The sequence below is a fragment of the Apus apus genome, chromosome 12 (genome assembly GCF_020740795.1).
Source record: "Apus apus isolate bApuApu2 chromosome 12, bApuApu2.pri.cur, whole genome shotgun sequence".
Lineage (NCBI taxonomy): Eukaryota > Metazoa > Chordata > Aves > Apodiformes > Apodidae > Apus > Apus apus.
Genome location: NC_067293.1, coordinates 7,620,212 through 7,638,480, shown reverse-complemented (window position 1 = coordinate 7,638,480; position 18,269 = coordinate 7,620,212). Strand labels below are relative to the sequence as shown.

Genomic DNA, 18,269 nt, shown 5'->3' with positions numbered 1-18,269 from the left:
GCCATGCTTGGGAGAGGTCTCCTGCCCGCCTCAGCACCAGCAGCACAGCTTGTACCCAACTTCTTTAAACCCTGACTGTTTCCTCTCAGATTTACTTCAGGTGCTGTTTTCTTCCTTCTGGCTCTGGAGAAAAGGCTTCTAAGAGGACCCACTCCAGGTTGGGGGTGACCTTGCCAAACCCCTCCCTCCAGCATGGATGAATTTGAGGGAGATCACCCCCAGGAGATCTCCTCAGGCTTGCCATGTCCCTAGTGCACCCAGGACAAAGGGCAGCACCGACACGTCTTCTCCACCAGCCCCAGGAAGCGGGGGTGGTGTCTGGCTCTGTTTAAACGTGGCAATTTTAGCTACAGAGTCTATTTGTGCATTAATTTAAGATTGCTAACATTTTCCTGTTTCTTCCTACCCCTCCTCCCAGTCTCGACTCCCCGAGCGGAGGCACCAGTTCTCCTAACAGGTGGTTTCTGTGTCAAAAAAATGAAATGCCATATCTGCCATCACCCTCACAGTCATCAATGAACAAGCAAATGAGCAAGGTGAGACTGTGCCATGGCTCCAGCCCTCCTCACAGCTTTATTTCTGATGGGCCAACTGATATGGGCATTTAGAAACAAGAACTGTCACTTCAATAAAAATGGTGCTACGTAAAAAAAACACCCCCAAACCACAGAGATTAATTTCATGTTCACCTATAATTACACTGGAAAAGCAGAGCAGACCTAAGAGATCCCACCTTAAAATAAAATTAAAGCCTGCTTCAACTCTTTGTCTAGCCCATTTCTTCGACTAACAGCACACACACTTTGTAGCATCCTGGACAAATAAAAATAATTCAAATATCTGCAGGTCTGAAATGTTGTAGCTGAAAAATGAGCACATAAAGTATATGCAGTTTTCCCCTGGCAGTTTATTATGGTATGAAGAAAAAAACATTCTGTGCTTGAAGCTGACGTTATATTACAAATGTATTGCGAAATATGACGTGACTATTAAAATATGATTACACAAAGTATGAACATTTTAAGAAGTTTACAGTACAGTGAATCTTTTATAAACAGACTCTTAAATATACATAGGACAATAGTTGCTGACAGAAAAACATCAAAAATTAACTATTAATGTTTATAGACTTTTCCCCTGAAAAAAAGTCTCACATTAAAACAGAAATTATGAAAAGCCTTAAAACCAGGAACAAATCACCTGTACACTACAAATATACATGGCAGAGGTGCACAGACCAGAGCTGCCTCGTTGCTGAAGGATCCAGTCTCAGGGCAGGCCTGGCTGGGGCTGCCCAGCACCCCCTCCCCGCTGCCCCCCAGCTCCGCCCCGGCTGTGCGGAGCCTGGCGCCCTGCTGGGCACATCACCAGCTCACATCACTGCAGGACAACAGACAACAGCGCTGCCCGTGTTGAATCAACCTACTGGAGTGTATCGAGTTGAGATCCTTGCCCAGGATCTTGGAAACAGATCTCTGCAGGCAGACCCCAGAACGCACCGGGAGCCCAGGTGGGACCTACATGCCAGAATGGGGCTGCGAGACTGAGCTACAAGGGAATCAGAAGCTCCTTCCATGGATTTTATTATTTTTAATGCAACCTTTCAATCTTTCCTCTTGATATGAGAGAACAGATGCCACATTTGATTTCTGCTTAGCCTGGTTGCAATGACACCCCTAGTTCATGTGTTAAGTTATGTCAAAAACATAAGTATTTTATGCTGTAATACACAGTATTACTGAAACTAACAATATTATTTGCATATTTATAACAAGGTATAATGAAATCCCTATAATAAAACCAAAACTTATGCTATAGATTTATTTACAAACAGTCCAGCAAAGAAGTATAAATACTTCTACACTTAAGGTTTAGGAAAACATAATTTACAAAATATTCAAATATATACAGTCGTCTGAAAAACTGCCAACGTTAAACTTTGATGCAGGCAAAGAATTGGCTGAGTCTATTCCTTCTGTACTGGAAGAGGCTTTCTTGGGCTGTCTGTCATTTTCAAAAGCCATACATGTTTTATTTACAACGAGCCTGCTTCTCTCCGAGCTAAACATGTCCGGAGCTTTGAGCGTGCTGTCCCAAAATGTCATCTATCATTGTCAGATTGTTCAACCACTCTTCATCGTTGCTGCTGCTGCTGTTCTTCATGAGGGAGTCGAGGAAGTCAGTGTCACTGCAGTTGGGGGGCATGACAGAGCTGCTGTGCTGGGACACGAACTCGTACTGTGGCAGCTCGGTGGCCGCGCTCATCCTGCTGAAGGCGTCGGGCGGTTGGCCCGTGGCTGGGTAGCTCGGTGGGCCAAGGCCCGAGGCAGGATTCAGCTGGTTAAAACTGGATACTCCTTGTTGCATGGATTTCATAACATTCATAGTTGGCAAGGGTCCTCTGGTTAAATTGTGTCTCAAGTTCTGATTACTCATTGAGCTCAAGCCCTGGCCAGACTGCCCCATGCTCAGTTTTTGTATCTGTCTGACCTGGACGCCGGGAGCGATCTGATTAGGTGGCACGACAGCCTGCTGGGAGAACTGCTGACCTGGTGCACTTGGCCTGGCGTTCTGTTTGGAGAAGAGAGTGTTACTGGAGAACTGCTGCATGCTGGTATCCATTTGGCTTTGATTTGGCATTCTTGGCACAGCCGTCGGTGTCCACATCTGGGCAGATGAGCTGGGGTAGACGTTAGGGATCCTTGGCACACTCGGCTGCCTCAAGTGTTGCTGAGTCGCAGAGTGATTTGCTAAGGAGCCAGAACTGAAGCCAGCCATCGGCATTCCTGGCCGCACAGCAGAGTGGCCATGGGCTGTCTGGCACCCCGAGTTCATGCCCAGCGAGTTCTGGCTTGGCCGCAGCGGGATGTTAAAGTCAGAATTAGGTGGGAAAATCCCCTGCTGCTTGCCAGGGTTGTGAGGAATCATCACCATCGTCCCGCTGCTCTGGCTGGCGGTGGCCGGGGCCATGCCAGAGCCCAGGGTGCTCTGCAGCATGGCAGGGTTAGAGGGCAGCATGCGGTGGTTGGGCGGGGGCGCCGGCATCACCTGGCTGCAGTCAGCGGGGAGGGCCTGCTGCACGGCTGTGGAGAGAGAGACACCTTAGCTGCTGGGCACCTGTTCACCCTGCAAACATGGCAGAGCCCTGACAGGCTGCTGCTCCACCTTTCTCTGTCATTACACGGGCCCCTCCTCTGTGTTCTCTGTAATGGAGTTACAACTGGAGCAATAAGGGAATGGGTGAATCTCATGGTATGTGCTAAAATGTGAAATGCTTTTATTTCAGGGCAGAGAATCATTAAGTGATTCTGTATTTAATCAGCCTCCAGGCCCTGGCTCCTTGAGGCTTTTCCTAGCACACTATTTTCCTCCTTACCTTGAAACTGATTTATCTGCTGAGCTGCAAACAAACTCCTCTGCTCAGATGTTACTCCCAGCATGTTTTGTCTCTGCTTTTCCTGGAAAACAAGGGCCACAATAGTTAAGTTGCAGCCTCTTGACAAGCAAGAATAGCAGCAGACACTGTAGCCACTGTCATCATTAACAGCCTCACCCATACACACACACACCTCTGATGAGACTCAGCCCAGACAGTTCCTTTCAGCCCAGATCTTAATTCCTCCCATGCCCCTTCTTGCAAAGGTGTCCTGAAACCAGCCCAGCATTAGGAAGTGCAGCCTCTGGCAGATGCTGTACAGGAGGCCCAAGGCCCATGGGGAGCTGGACAGACATGGAGACCCTTATGTACTCTGAAGTACCAGATCCCGGTGCCCAACAGTCTGTTAGTGCACAGAATATGTGGCAGCATTGCAGGGACACACTGACAAACAGGAGACTGCTGGTGGCCATTACCCTGTCTGGAAGATGGCTCTGCCTCAATGTACCAGCACCTTCTGTGCTTCTCTGATGTCTCTTCTAACCAGAACATAGCAGTAAACCACAGGAAACCAGGGACCCTTAGCGGGTGCTTCCTGAGCAAGGCATTGGTGGCTTTCTCCAAGTGACTTGATTTGTGTCTCCCACCATTTAACCTCAGAACCCACCACAGCACTCGCATCCCTGCTGTGCACAGCAGCTGTGACCTGGGGAACTCTCTGTGGACTGTGGAAGCTGAGGCCTGACTCCTGCTGTGTTACAGCAGCACAGATAAGCTTGAAGCCAACTGATGACAAGGAAGCAGAGTTGGTTTTGAAAGGGAGTTTGATCAAGAAGCAGAATAGTACTTTGTAGAGGATTTTACTGAGCTACTTCTTATGTCATTTCCCATCCAAAGATACTAGTTTCCTTCATCCAAATCCAGCAGTAAGTTCCGGAAGTCAGAGGAACGCATTTAGTTCTGCCTCACCCAACTCATCTGTGGGGCTTCCCCATCCCTGCTCCTTCACACAGCATCTAACAAACCTTGTACAGGGATTTCTGTTCTACAGAGACCAGCCAAGTCCAGGACAAACTGGAGACTGACAGCTACTCTGGTAAATTCCCAGGGAACCAGAGAGAAAGACAAGCATGGAGAATCTCTCCTGGGGCTGACTCACTCTCCAAGCCTCCCTTCCTTGCACCTTCCCTCCCAGTTTTGTGGCTGACCAAGGATGACAGCAATGATACAGATGTGACTGAATCCTTCCCTCGCATACAAGTGGTCAGATCTGCACTTGGACTTGCTGACCAGCATTGGCCCTGGCCTCTCTTGGGTGCAACATCCTGGACCCACCACAGCCTTAGTCTGACTCAACCCAGAAATTCCTGGGTCACTCCTTATTTTTTTGCCAACTGGTGATTTCCCTGTTCCAGTTATTCCTGTCCTTCCCAGTGAGGTGGACAGCACAGCAACACACAGAGGCCCTCAGCATTGTACCTGCATCAGCTGTCGTTTCATTATTTGCTGCTTCAGTAAATGGTTCCTCATCGTGTACCCGTTCACCGTGGCTGGTGCCGGCACAGAGCCCCCGCTTGGGATGGAGCCCGGCTCCTGAAGTCTGGCAACAATTCCAGCATTTTGATCCTGCCAAGAAAGATGAAAAAAGAAAATTAATCTCATCAGAGAGATAACAACAGAAGCCCTTATCCTCTCTGCTGATGCCCTCTCTCTGGTCTTTGGCTGTCCCAAGGCCAAAACACCTTGTGGGTTCACGTGGACCCACCTGTCATGGCGAGGACAGTGCGGGGAAGGGGACTGCTCTGGTTTCTGAGGAGCAGCACAAGAAGTGAGAGAAGCAAAAGGTTAATCCCAAATTCTTCGTGACTAGCCCCAGGCTATGGGACTGATTCACTCCCATTACTGGAGTCACATGGCTGCCTGGCTGGCAGAAGGGATGTGAGTAAAGCGTCACATTTCCCACCAGTTCCCCAACTGTTACAGTGAAAGACATAAGGAAAGAAAAGTTGCATGAGGGTAGGATTTGGCAATGGTATATAAAGGAAAACCTACAGTAAAAGAAAACAGTAAACTAAAGGCAGAAGAGGGGAAAAGGTGCCACCAGGCCAGAGACCTGGAAAGATAGGGAAGATGTGGCTTTGGGATTGAAGTGGTTCTTGTGGATTCCATGATCAGACAAAGAGAGCTGTGAAAGGAGAGGAGAACATGCAAAAATGCAGGGTCAGATTGTAGCTGGGCACAAATCAGTAATGCAGTGGGCCCGAATCCTGACTGATGCAAACTGGCCTTGCTGTAGAGTCCCCAGTGAAAGATCTGAGTTGACTTTCACCAGCTGAGGACTTGACTCCAAAGAAAGAGCATTATGGGAAGAAGAGAAAAAACTCTCACAAGAATACCATGAAAACACAACCCCAAAGGGTTTTAAAAAAAGGAATTTTAAAAATACTGAAGTCTAAACATCTCAGGAGCTGGCAGGTAGTCAAGGAAGCACAAGAGAAAATTGAGGGAGGAAGACAAGGCCTCACTGAGGACAAAAAGGGAACTGATGCTGCAAGTGCTGTACCAGGCACAGCAGTACCAGTATATTCCCCTTCCTCCATTTTCACATCCAGCGTCTACATTATTTATGATGTTTTGTTATTATTGGCAGGGAGAAGTATGTATATTATATCCAGCATCCTTAGCTGGGCCATGCTTCCTTTGTTTTCAGAATGGAAGCCCACATCCTTTGTTTGAGAAGCAATGTTATCAGGAGATAAACAAGAAGAAAATGGCTCTTGCCTTTTGACATCTGACAATTAGAAGCATGCTCAGATGGAGAAAACAGGATACGAGCCATGTTTCAGAGTGGCCAGCAGAAAGCCTTGGAAGGCATTTGTCACCAGACAGGCTCCTCGGGCCTGGGGCGCCTTTCCACAGTGTCTTTACCATGAGGAATCACCCAACTGCTTCCAAGACATTCCTTGGAAGAGCAATTACCAAGAAGGTCACTGAAATTACTCATTTTTATGGTGCCTCCTTTTGTTGTAGCACTTTGGTCTATTATGCAAAAACACAATTGATGAAATGTAAATGCCTGCTAGATAATTTACTAAAAGACACAAACCTGCAGCTCATCACTGCTCTCATTATCATTCCTATTCATGGACAGTCTCATAAGACTAGACTTTATTAGTGGTGCTTTGGTTACAATTCTGCTGGACGTCCCTCCTCCTCCCACCCATTTCACTCCCTCTCTCCCACAGGAAAAAAAAAAAAAAGGAGGAGAAAAGTAAATATGATTTAGTACAGATGTAAATATGAAAGTTCATGTAAAGCGACCACTCTGCTTTCATGTCAGACAGGATTCTGCAGCCATAGTTAAGCTCTGAATAATGCAGATTGCCTCTAGGGGAATATTTGAAAGTGCAGGGATTCAGTTTGTGTACTCTGCACATGAAAGACACTGAAATGTTCATACCACCAAAATCCCTGCCATCTACCCAATTTCCTCCAAACTTGTCTTGTTGCGTGCAGAGGGTCTGTGCTTACTGAAGCAAATGAGTTTAGTGCAAGGACAATCACTCTGATGTCTTGCTCAGGGCTATTGCATTAACAAGTCATAATATTAAAGTCTCTTTTCCTAATCACGTCCACCTCATTCTAATTTCTCCTAAACATCATCAAGAAAATAATGTTGATTTTTCCATAGTATTAATGGTAAAGAAGTGTAAATCACATTACTAATTGCAGCTCTTGTGCTGTGGGAGTACAACACTTTAATTATATGGGATTTTCTGCAGGCACCCTATAGCAATGACAATCAGCAAAGTTCATTTGCAAATACACAGAATGGGTTGCTGAGTTTTTCAGAGCAAAGTTGTATAACACTTAATTAGCCAGTAAAGAAACAATCTACAGATATAAATTTTGCTTTGGGGGAAATTAGGACAAAATGGCATAGATGGGAAGACAAGGAATGAATTCAAGATCTTGCCTCTACAGTTCACATTTAGGTGAAGCCAAAAAAGAAAAAAAAGAAAAGAAGAAAAAAAAAAAGTTCTCTCTTTTCACCACTAGTGGGAACTACTGTATTCCCTTACAATAAAAAATAACCACCTAAACGTCATGGCTAAGAATAGCTCTGGTGTACTCTAAAGGACACTGCTATCTGTACCAAAGGTTAATGAACTTTAAACATTTTTCCTTTTCATCACTCCCCAAGAAAAATCACTTTCCTTCCCATAGTAAGGCCAAGCCAAACAAGCAATAATCTTAGTTTGTCTATAGTTTGGATTATCCCATTTTAAAATCCAGGAAGACAGCAAGGAGAGAAGACTTCTAGTGTTGAAGTGGGGAATGATGGAAAGGGGTGTTCACACCCAAAGGCTTGTGTGGCTGAGCCAGTAGCTGCAACCTACACTGGAGGACACAAGTAGCTATGAAGGATTCTTACTCTTCAACTTAAAAAAAAAATGCAGTTGCATGAAGGTATAGGGGGTTTTGCCATTCTACCCTCAAAAAACCCCCTGTATTACAACAAGAAATGGGCTGAACCCCTGGCCAAATGGCATGCTACACAGACCTGGAATTGGAGAGCATGTGTTTCTGTTGCTAGGCAAAGTGCTGCACAGCAGGTCCCGAGCTCCCATGGCTCTTCCAGGGCTTTCCAATGTGGCCATTTCAGTTAAGAGCCACTGGGGCCAGACTGATGGTTTTGACTTAGTGTGTAGTATTTCAAGAGCAAGGAGAAAAGAATCAGGCTCCAGGAATGTGTACTGTTTGTGTCAGTATTGAGCCACCCCACAGCCTAGTGACCCCAGTCCCTCCCAGCCCGTGCACACAGGCTGGCTGCTCCGGGCAAGCACATCAGCAAAGTTCTGTGTCCAGTTGTAGTGAGCGTGGGCCTGGCCAGGAATTCGGGCACACACTTAATGCCAAGTGTGTGAACAGTCCCACTGAGACCTACCACGTATATTTATGAATCCTTCTAAAAATCCACTGAGGAGCTTGACCTGCCCAGCCCCATCATCTGACTGTGTACGAGATGCACAACTGCAGTAAGTAAGTGCAGAGATGAATTGCTCTGTGTGAAGGAGGTTGATAAAGTCCAGTCCTCAGCACTTAGTTATGTATCCAGTAATCACTTTGTGTCTTCACTTAGGCGAGAACGAAGAAATTTATGGCCCCTAATTCCTCTGAATCCTCATTAACAAACAGTCCAAAAAGAATTTAAAAGCAAGACTTTCTGAAGATCTGAGCTAGAGCTTTAATCGCTCTTTGGCAAATATGTAAAAACCCTTCTAATCTTTAATAAAGAGCATTCATTGTTTTTTAGAACTATGTGAAAACACTAAACTCGTTTATCATTATTAAACTTTCCCATCTGCTCTTACGGTGTAACTCCAAAGAATGCAACAAAGAAATGTACATGTTAAATTGTATTGACTTAAGCCCAGAGCTATTGGAGATGTACAATTTATTTCAGTGAGGGCATGAAGGGGACTGCAGGCTGCTAGACAGAGTCATTTGTCCAATGCTGAAAAGACAGTTATCTGCACCAAAATGGCTCTTGGAAAGGCACATTTGCTTTATAAGAAATAAGCTGCCAGGTGAGACCATTCAGCATTATGTTACAGACCCAGACAATAAAACTAAGCCATGAATTTCAATAGTTAACAGATGGACTAATTAGAGACTGAATTCTTTGTGGTTCTAACAGATAACCAGGTCACAGCAAGGTTACTGAGAGAGAGGCAGGCAGCTTTGCAAATTTCAGTAGATATTTGCAGAGTTGGGGAAGAGCAGCACTTCCTAACTGAAAGCATTAGCAGCAGTGGGAGAACAGAAATACATCTAATTAAAAATGCATAGAATACCTGCATTTACAAAGCTTACTCCGTTTCAAAAGACACTGCTGATTTGAGAAATATTCCCTCCACCTTCAATGGAGCATCAAGCTGAATCCAGTAATTATAGAGCTTAAACCACAAGGGCTGTTGAGATGAGCCACAGCAGCCCAGAATAAAAGGAAAAGACCAAAGGAAATGGGTCGCTCCGGGTAGATGTTTGCTGTAAATACGAGGAAGGGACAAACTGCTTTTTCCACCAGGATTTTTTGTGAGCAAAGATAACTTAGCTTGATGCATTTACTGAGATATCAGACAGTAAATTAAAAAAAAAAAAAAAAAGTGAGAGGAAAACCATGGCTACAGGACCTGACAGGAGCCTGTGCTACTTATCACTCCGGGGCCCTGGCTGCTCAGCCAGGGACTTTAGGTGGATCCACATTCACAGCAGGGATGGCTGCTCTCCAGGGGTGGGGTGAAGTTTCATTAACCAAGTTCTGCTCTGTATTTTAAGAACATCTGTTATGTACAGGGAGTTCTGTACTCTGCTGAGGAAATGCAAATACTAGTTTCAAACTAATGCTTCTGCATTTCCCTGTGCTCCTGCCTGCCTGCTGGTGCCTCCTCTCCTGTCTCTCAGGGTTGCTGCTTCTCCTTGGTGGGGCTTTCATGCTTGGGCTGCCCTTCACTCTGAAGTTGAGGACCAAAAATCTTAGGCACCACCACTCTACAAATACTATAAGCAATTAAAACACTAATAGTATTGAAGTTGTCTCACCCATAGCATTCCTAAGAGTTTCAGGTTTAGATCCACAAAGCAGCCACACGTACATGCTCCTGGCATCTAGTAACCTTGTGCGGCCCCACAGAAACCTGGATGCTACCCTTACAAAGGAGGATCACTGCCTACACAACTGTTAACCCAAGTAGCCACTATGACAGTTAATCTGTTTGGCCAATGCATACAAACAAAGCAAATAAAATCCAGGATCATGGTTTGGCAGAATGATCATGTTAGCCCAATGCAGAGTGTGATGTCTGTGAGATGCTTGACACAGAAGTCAGGGGTTACACATGCTTCTTGCCTCTGCTTCTTGCCTTTAACAAAACTCTCCATTTGCAAATTGTCTTTTTTCTTTCCTCTATTTTGCTCACAATTCAGAGATACTCTTCAAGATAAAACAGCCTTTCAGTTCAGAAACACTCCAAAGCTCCAAAGCTTTTTGTTTGTTTGCTTGTTTGTTGTAATACATCGTATGAACATTGACAAACTGTGCAGCTCAGTGGATGACTTTTTTACCCATCTTTCACCCATCTAACTTGATATACAAGCATGTGAAATACTACCAGACTCAAGTTTCTAAGCTTATATTGGGGGCTGTCAGCCAGGAAAAGGCTTTCTTTGAAGACTGTAAGTGATCCATGAATATGGTTTTGTTTTTTTAAAAAAGTTGTTCTAAGCTTTTCGTTCTTTTCATATGGCACGAGCATGCACAGCTTCTTTGAAAAGTAGTCCTCCTGCTCTGCTAGGAGCAATGACAAGATCACCACACCTGGGTAGCAATTGTATCAGGAGCTCCTCCCTTCAAGCAAAGCAGATGAAACACTAATTTCCCTATAGCTGCTCTTAACCTGCATGCTGTTCAAAACAAAACAAAATCCCATCAAAGTATCCAAAATGCTTTAAAAAATACACAAAGAATTTTGATAAATGGAAACTGAGTCCATTTCCCCTCTTAAAAAAATACAGAACTTGAATTGGTTAAAGCTTTTTGCAAAGACTCTACCAATACTTTCAAAGCTGGTTTTATGCCATTGAAGAGCAGCAGCAATCAGACCAACAGCAAGACAGAAAATCCAAATTATCCAAATCTAAATTATTACAACAGTGATTTTTCTCTTGGATGAAAATGCATCCTTTAGCAGGCAAGTTGAAATCAAGCTGTGATGCTGTTACCAGCACCATGTTGTTAGAAAGAACATGGGGAACTGCTTTGGGAGCAGCCAAGAGCCTGAGGCACAGCACGGATGGAAGAACTGGTGTAACACAGACACACACAACCTGCAGGGACTGCAGTGCTTGTAAGAAGGCACAATCCTGACTCCAGCAACAGCAGCTCCCCTGCAAACAGATCTTCTGGCCCAGACAAACTGCCAGACCATGGGTGATGGTAGCCTGGAGAACAGCTTTGCCCCACAATCCCGAGCAAAAGGAAAACCTTTCAGCAGGATTAGAGGCCACGGAGGCTCTGCCAAGACCCCTGAGAACAACGGGACCTTGGTACCCGCAGTGTTAACACACTTCTCTTCAGCCTGAGAGCATTGCTCTACGGCTGGACTCATCCCCACCAGTACTTGAACATAAAGTGTAACTGTTATTGTTCTGTGTGTACACCCAAAGATGCAGAGATGGATGTTTTGTACCTGTCTGTGTAACATAAAGTCGAGATCCAAAATTGAATTACCTGCAAAGAAAAAATATTTATATTTGGCTTGTACAGCTATCAGGGTTCTCCAACCCTTGACACCATGCTGTTGTTCCCATGGAGGGCAGCTTGCCTATAAATTCAATGAGATAATCCAAAACTGTATTTATCTCACCCAATTTCAGCTAGTGCTCCTTCTGCCTGTCTCTACAAGGTTGAAGTAGCTGTGATGACAAACTACAACATCTTGTATCTATAAAGCAGTTTGACTCAAGTAATCCTTGTGTTATGTCAAGGTGGATTCTCAGAGGTGTTGCTGAGATTCAAAAGGAGCAGGGTTATCTCAGTACCCAGCAGAAGCTGCTACAGAGAAACACACTGACTGGCTGGGCAATTTATGTATTAGGGAGAGCAGAAAATACCTCATTAAAAAAAAATGAGGCTTTCACTCTAACAAAGTAGAAGTAAGGAAATCCTGAGCTAATGGGAGAAATCAGGTCCCTATCTGCCCCTTTCTGAACAGCCCTGTGACCTGCAGCAAGGTGGTCTGGATCACAGAGATTTGTGAATCCCTTGATTTCTCGAGGTCAGTGTTTCTATTTTTCCTTTTCATGCAAAGGTTCAACCTGCAGAGGCAGATGCCCAAGTCTTGTTAACTTTCAATAGCAATTGGCTGCCTAACCACTTCTGAGAACACCTTTGCATAAAAACCTGCCCACATGCAAAACCCAACACTATATATTCCTGATTTCTCATGTAAGTGCACAAACAAAGCATGCTCTGGCACACAGTATCACATCATTTTTTTCAGTATTAAACCTCTCACAGGCTTACTCCTTCCTGACAGATGAAACTACTCACCAAAAAATGGTTGAATCATCTGCCCAATCAGGTGCCAAAAATCACCACCACAACTTAGAAAAACAAAATCCAGTGATAAATAATATGCTAAAGCAATGGATAGAAAGCAGGCTGGAACTAAGTAGTCCTCAAGATCAAATTTTCAAACCCAAGATACCAACATATTAAAAAAGAAAAAAATTATTAAGGTGACCTTGAGTATGGGGAACAAGGAGTGATTCTATTATTTTTTAATGGAAATTATTATTAAAACACCCGAAGCTGAACTGCTGTAGCCAAGTCAACTCAATCTCCCCTTAAAAATTCCTTTTCTCCCCTTCCATTCAGATTGTATTTACAAACTGTAGATGTCTCATTTTTTTCTTGTGTCATTTCATTATTACAGAGTTGAGATCACTAGCCATCTGCAGCTTCATTTCATCAAGCTCTGATTTGTCCTTGGAGCAAGGTCATCCGGGACAAGAGCATAAAATGCTGCTTTCCTCAACTGACAGTTCTTTATGCCTTCCTGTAAATATTCCCCACTAATTTTAAATAATTTTACCACTTCATACTCCCCCTCACACACACTGAAAAGGCTGATATACACACGTATTAATAAGGATCTTGTCATTTAACCACTGCATGACATATTAGAAGCAATTAACATTGTTGATTTGCTGATAACATAGCCATTTCGAACTCCAGCTCAAGAATCCTTGGTAGCTTCATCTGACTTGTAGGACATTAGCTATGGGTCAAAAGTTGGGCCCCCCCCATTCAGCATTAGCATACGCTTGGAGTGACTCTTGTTTGCCATCAAGCAGAAAAAAAATGCAGTCAATGCACAGAAATTACCAGCAGCTATATACCCTATGGTGGGTGAGTGATAATAAAACATCACCAGGTGTATGTGGGTTCCTTCATTGAAACCAATAGACCAGTAAGGAAAGATTTTCAGGCGCATCACACAACATTCCAAGCTAAAACCAAAGAAAACAGAACATGGAATTCCTACTCAGATCAGATTTGGCTTGCCGTAAATTCTGGAGCATCTTCTCCAAAGCAGAGACTGCTGCTCTGGATTATGGCAAAACCAACCCAATCCAACCCACCAAAATAAATAAATAATAATAAAAAAGGTAGGGTAAATTAACTTGGGAGTCTTTATTACCACAGTCATAAAGCTATGGGGAAGAATAACTCAGTCTCTGTATGCAGATGCTGGCAACTGCAGACTGAAGGTCCCAGCTCTAATCTGCAACTCCAGGTGTGTATCTTTTGGCACCTGGAAAATACATTACTGGGCTGATGTAGCTGGATTCTGAGATACATTCTGGTGTACACAGCCACCTGGCTCACAAATAAGTCTGTGGGAGATCTTACCTCTGCACTTTTAATAGCCCCAACAGTCCTAGACATGAAGACATGCATATCACACGTCTGTTTGCAAATACACCTGGATATATGCTGTGCAACAGGCACAGGGGCCTCCAATGGCTTTACCTGCACAAGCCAGTGTCCCTTTAGGTGCACATCAGAGTGATGGCTCATGAGACTGTGAGCAAGCAATTTGTCAGAAGGAGATGTGGAAAATGGGATCATTAAAGGTGAACTCCCAAGCCATCCCTAAAGGAGACGATCTTGAAAGGTGAGTTTGCTCCATGACCAAGTGGCAGGATAAGGGCTGGCCATATGGAGTCAGGCTCCCATGACCAGGTTGAGCTTCCAGGTTCATCATACATAGTTTCCTCAAATGACTTCAGACAAGTCACTTAATATCCTTCTCTGTCTCAGTTTCCCCTCAAAAGCAATTGAAGTTTCTCAGTGCATAGGAGGATGAGGGTCAACTCCTAGGGCAGCATGGGGATGATGTCTTCAGCTTCCTGAAGCAGTGCTTCTCCCATGGCCTCAGGTTATCACCTCAAAGTCCTGCAGCAGAACTGCACTCCATCGGTGAGAGGTGGAAGGGCTTTTCCTGGTTCACTCCACATACAAGATTTTGTCATGTCCTCCTCTCTGCATCTCTCCTCTGGGTCCGGCCACAGCTGGTTGCATCTCAGAACAGCACTAAACTACACCAACTCGTAATGGTCCCCTAGGGCCTCCAACCCGGCTGCACAGACCAGCGGAGCGCAGCACATCCCGGCCACACGCCTTGTGGTCCCATGACTGGCCCCTTATGTGCCAGCAAAAGAAGCAGTTGCAACAACTACGGACATTGCTGCACCTGGAGAATCCCCCACAGCCCAGCTGGGAGCTGTGTGAGGAGGGCTGTGTGCTAGGAGAACTCAGCCCTATGTTTTGCCTGGTGAGAATAAGAAGAGGCTGGCTGAGGTACTTATGGGTGAGAATCCTAGGGTTTTCCTGCCCAATACCCTATTGTGAGAGCTTTTCCTGCAGTGAGAACAGTCCTGCTTCACTCCACATCTCTGGCTTCTGCCTTCTTCCACCCCTGCTACATATCCTTCTCTATCATCTGCATGGCAGGAGATACTTCTCATTCAGAATTCATCCTTGATAAAAAAAACATCCAAGTGCCTCCAAACCCCATTGCCTCAAGTCAGCCAATGTTTCCCTGAAATTCTGTGGGATTTTTATGCCTCTGTCACTTAAGATAGTAAGAATCTAGGAAACATGTGCCTTTGAATGTTTGGCCAGCCACACTTCTGCTGTAAGGAAAGAGGGAAGCATACAAAAGCAGCAAGGAGGCTGGAGCTAGTCCACCTTCCCTGAAAGGGAGAGATGTTGCAGAGCACTCTCATTTCTTCCACGGGGACATTGCATGTCAACAGTTAACTTCCCTTTGTTCCCATCCAAATGATTAAGGTTAGAAGCTCGCCTGGTGACATCACTAGAGTTTAAACATGCTGGACATGGTCCAGGGAGCCAAAGTTACTGCTGACCCCATGGTTACTGATCCGCTCTGCAAGTAGCTGATGTCTGCTCTCACTTTATGAATTATTTAATGGGTTAAAGATTGGTCAGATCTTCTTTATGCAACGTACAGCTATACAGTGGGCAGGAGGACATAAACATGCATTAACAAGGTTAAAGTCACATACTGTAACTACACTGTCTGTTTTCAGCTTGCAGCTTTATTGACTTAATCATGCCAGCACCGCAGCCAACAAATCATTAAATCCATTCCATTCTCTTGCTGGTTACCAACCACAAAAACAGAGGCAGGCAAACACGGAGCAAACCTCGGAGGGGGTGGGGAGCAGCAGTGGGGTGCGGGGCAGAGGGAGAACAGTGGGATCACTATGGAGCTCCGTGCTGGCCTGTCACTGCCAGCACAAAGACGCCAAATCTGTCTTTACGGACTAAGTGGTTTCATGGTTTAAAGTGACACACTCATTTGTTCCTGTTTTGCAATGATTATGGAAAAGAAGAGGGAGGGGGAGGAACAAAAAGCAAACTGAGGTTCTTCATAGTGTAAGAGTGTGTGTGTGTGGGGGGGCATCCTGGCAGAGCCACACATCTCTGTAAACACAGCCCCAGGCTGGGGCAAGGGAGATGGGGGCACTTGCTGCCCCCAGGGCTCTGGGGCTCCCTGCTCATCTGCACTGAAACGCAGAAATAATTCAGAGCTCAGTGTAAAAGAAAAAAGACGTGGAGCATTAAATCAGTCCTCCCGTTGCCCTCCAGGAGCAACCCTGACCACCGCCAGCAACAGGAGAAGTCCCTGTTTCCAGACCAAAGTAACAACTTCACTTTTCAGACAAAGGCTTTGATTTTTGACCTGGCGCTCACTGTAAATTTTTATATCCAAGTCCAAGCCCACCCACACCCTCCCCTGTCCGCCTCCAATTGTCAGCAGTGTGGAGAATGGAGGTGCCCACTGCAGTCAGCAGATGGCCAAAATATTGTTTCTAAGTGGTTAGTTGATGACAACCAGGTTTGAAAACAGATATGTCAGTGTCTTGGGTTTGAATCTCTAAGATTTGTCACTGCTGTCGTCCCTATTAATTTCTTGATGGAAATCATCTTCTCTACCACCATCAAATACAAATGGCTTGTCCTGCACTAGGGAAGCATCACATCAGGACATGGCTCCCCCATGCTACAAGCAGGCTTCAGAGGAAGAATTCAGCATGAACTCTTGGAAGCCTTCAGACATCAGGGTGTTTTGCTTCTTTTAGAGATGCTAGACACAGCCTGCTTGCAAGCCTTCCTCCACTGAGAGAACATGAAACAAGCTCCCCCTTTCTAGGGAAGACTCAGTTGCACCAGGATTGATCCCTGGCCTGTTTCTCTCTATTATGACAACACAGTGTCAAACAAGCTCCCTTTTCTTCACCTTCTGGGTACAGGCTGCTTGGAGGTCCCTGTAAGAATAATCCAGATTTTGGCATATTACCAGTGCAGGGGCTTGGCAGATACATTTGCACCTTGTCCTGAGATACACCACTGCAGACCTTTTCCAACACCATCATTATTTGGTGTTGTTTCCTTCAGACCCAAACAAACCTTACAGTTGGTGTTCCAACCTTGCTTTCTTTTGTTTACTAGTCTCTAGATCCCTATCACCCAGAGACGTCTCCTGGCTCCATATATTGCAAATAAACATATCATTACTTGGAGCAGGAGTCGGCCAGAATTCCTCTAAGAAACAGCTGCCAGAGAAGAGCTTGTCTCCCAGCTGCTTGCCCACGGTACTGAGGCAGTGGATCACCATCAAAGGTGCTTTCTTTCCAGCCACTGCTCCGAAAAAAAAAGGACAGAAACAAAAATGCTTTCTGAGGCAGAAATCAGCTGTTTAAGGTACCTATATGACTTCCAACTTCACAGACTTTTTATAGAATCACAGAATGGTTTGGGCTGAAAAGACCTTCAAAGGTCATTTAGTCCAATGCCCCTGCACTGAGCAGGGACATCTTTAACTGGATCAGGTTGCTCAGAGCCCCGTCAAGCCTGACCTTGAATGTCTCTAGGGATGGGGCCTCCACCACCTCTCTGGGCAACCTGAGTCAGTGCTTCACCACCCTCAAAGTAAAGAACTTCTTCCTAATGGCTAATCTCAATTTACCCTGCTCTAGTTTAAAACCATTTCCCCTCATCCTACTGCTACACACCCTTGTAAGCAGTCCCTCTCCAGCTTTCCTGTAGGCCCCAAAGTATCACCACAACTGCTGCCACCTCCAAAGTTGGAGAATGAAGGTAGCCCAGCAGTCAAGGGCCAAGCCTAAGCGTGCTGTCCAGGCTTACCTGACCACAGAGTGCAATCCTCCATCACATCTCAGAGGTTCACATTAGAGCGAGGTGAAATTACCTTCTAAAGATATTTTCTGGCCACAGGAGGAGCCTAAATTAGGGGAGCAGGCAGATGAATCTCAACTAGTCACTGAAGAAAGCTGACAGCTGAGAGAGCTAAACCCACATGTCACAAGTCCTTTTGTGCCGGGTTCAGCAGCCCGGGCTCCAGCGTGCCCTCAGCAGAGCCAGCTCCACCGTACCCTCCCACCACTGAGCCCTAGCTCCTAGCCCTCCCTGCCAGTCTGACCCCACTTTTCCATTTGTGTGTCCTTGCAGGCCCAAGCTGGCAAAATGAGGGCTTGTGTGATGGACACGTCAGCCTGGAGAGCATCTTATCATTGACCTGTGCTTATCAAGAGAACATGGGAAGGCAGAGGAGGCTCCATCGCCGCAGTCATTAGCCAACAAGCTGCTTCAAAGGGAAGTGACAGTTGTGGTGATGTTTTAGGACCGACACACCCAGTCAGGAGTAACACACCAGCTGGGCTATTTATAATCCCTGATGCCTGAGTCTTAAAATAGCACTGCTTTTATTTTTAT

The 18,269-nt window shown here is 45.4% G+C and overlaps 1 protein-coding gene across 1 annotated transcript in view; it reads right to left on the bottom strand.

The window, feature by feature from the left end:
- Nucleotides 1–887: 887 nt before the first annotated feature.
- The window catches only part of MAMLD1 (mastermind like domain containing 1), an 82,274-nt gene continuing 64,892 nt past the window's right edge, over nt 888–18,269 (bottom strand). Inside the window, exons 3-5 of the mRNA XM_051630406.1 lie at nt 4,856–5,002; nt 3,377–3,458; nt 888–3,083 (exon numbers count right to left, since the gene is read on the bottom strand). Coding sequence (XP_051486366.1) covers nt 2,062–3,083; nt 3,377–3,458; nt 4,856–5,002 — 1,251 coding nt within the window. The 3' untranslated portion in view covers nt 888–2,061. The remainder of the gene's footprint in view (nt 3,084–3,376; nt 3,459–4,855; nt 5,003–18,269) is intronic.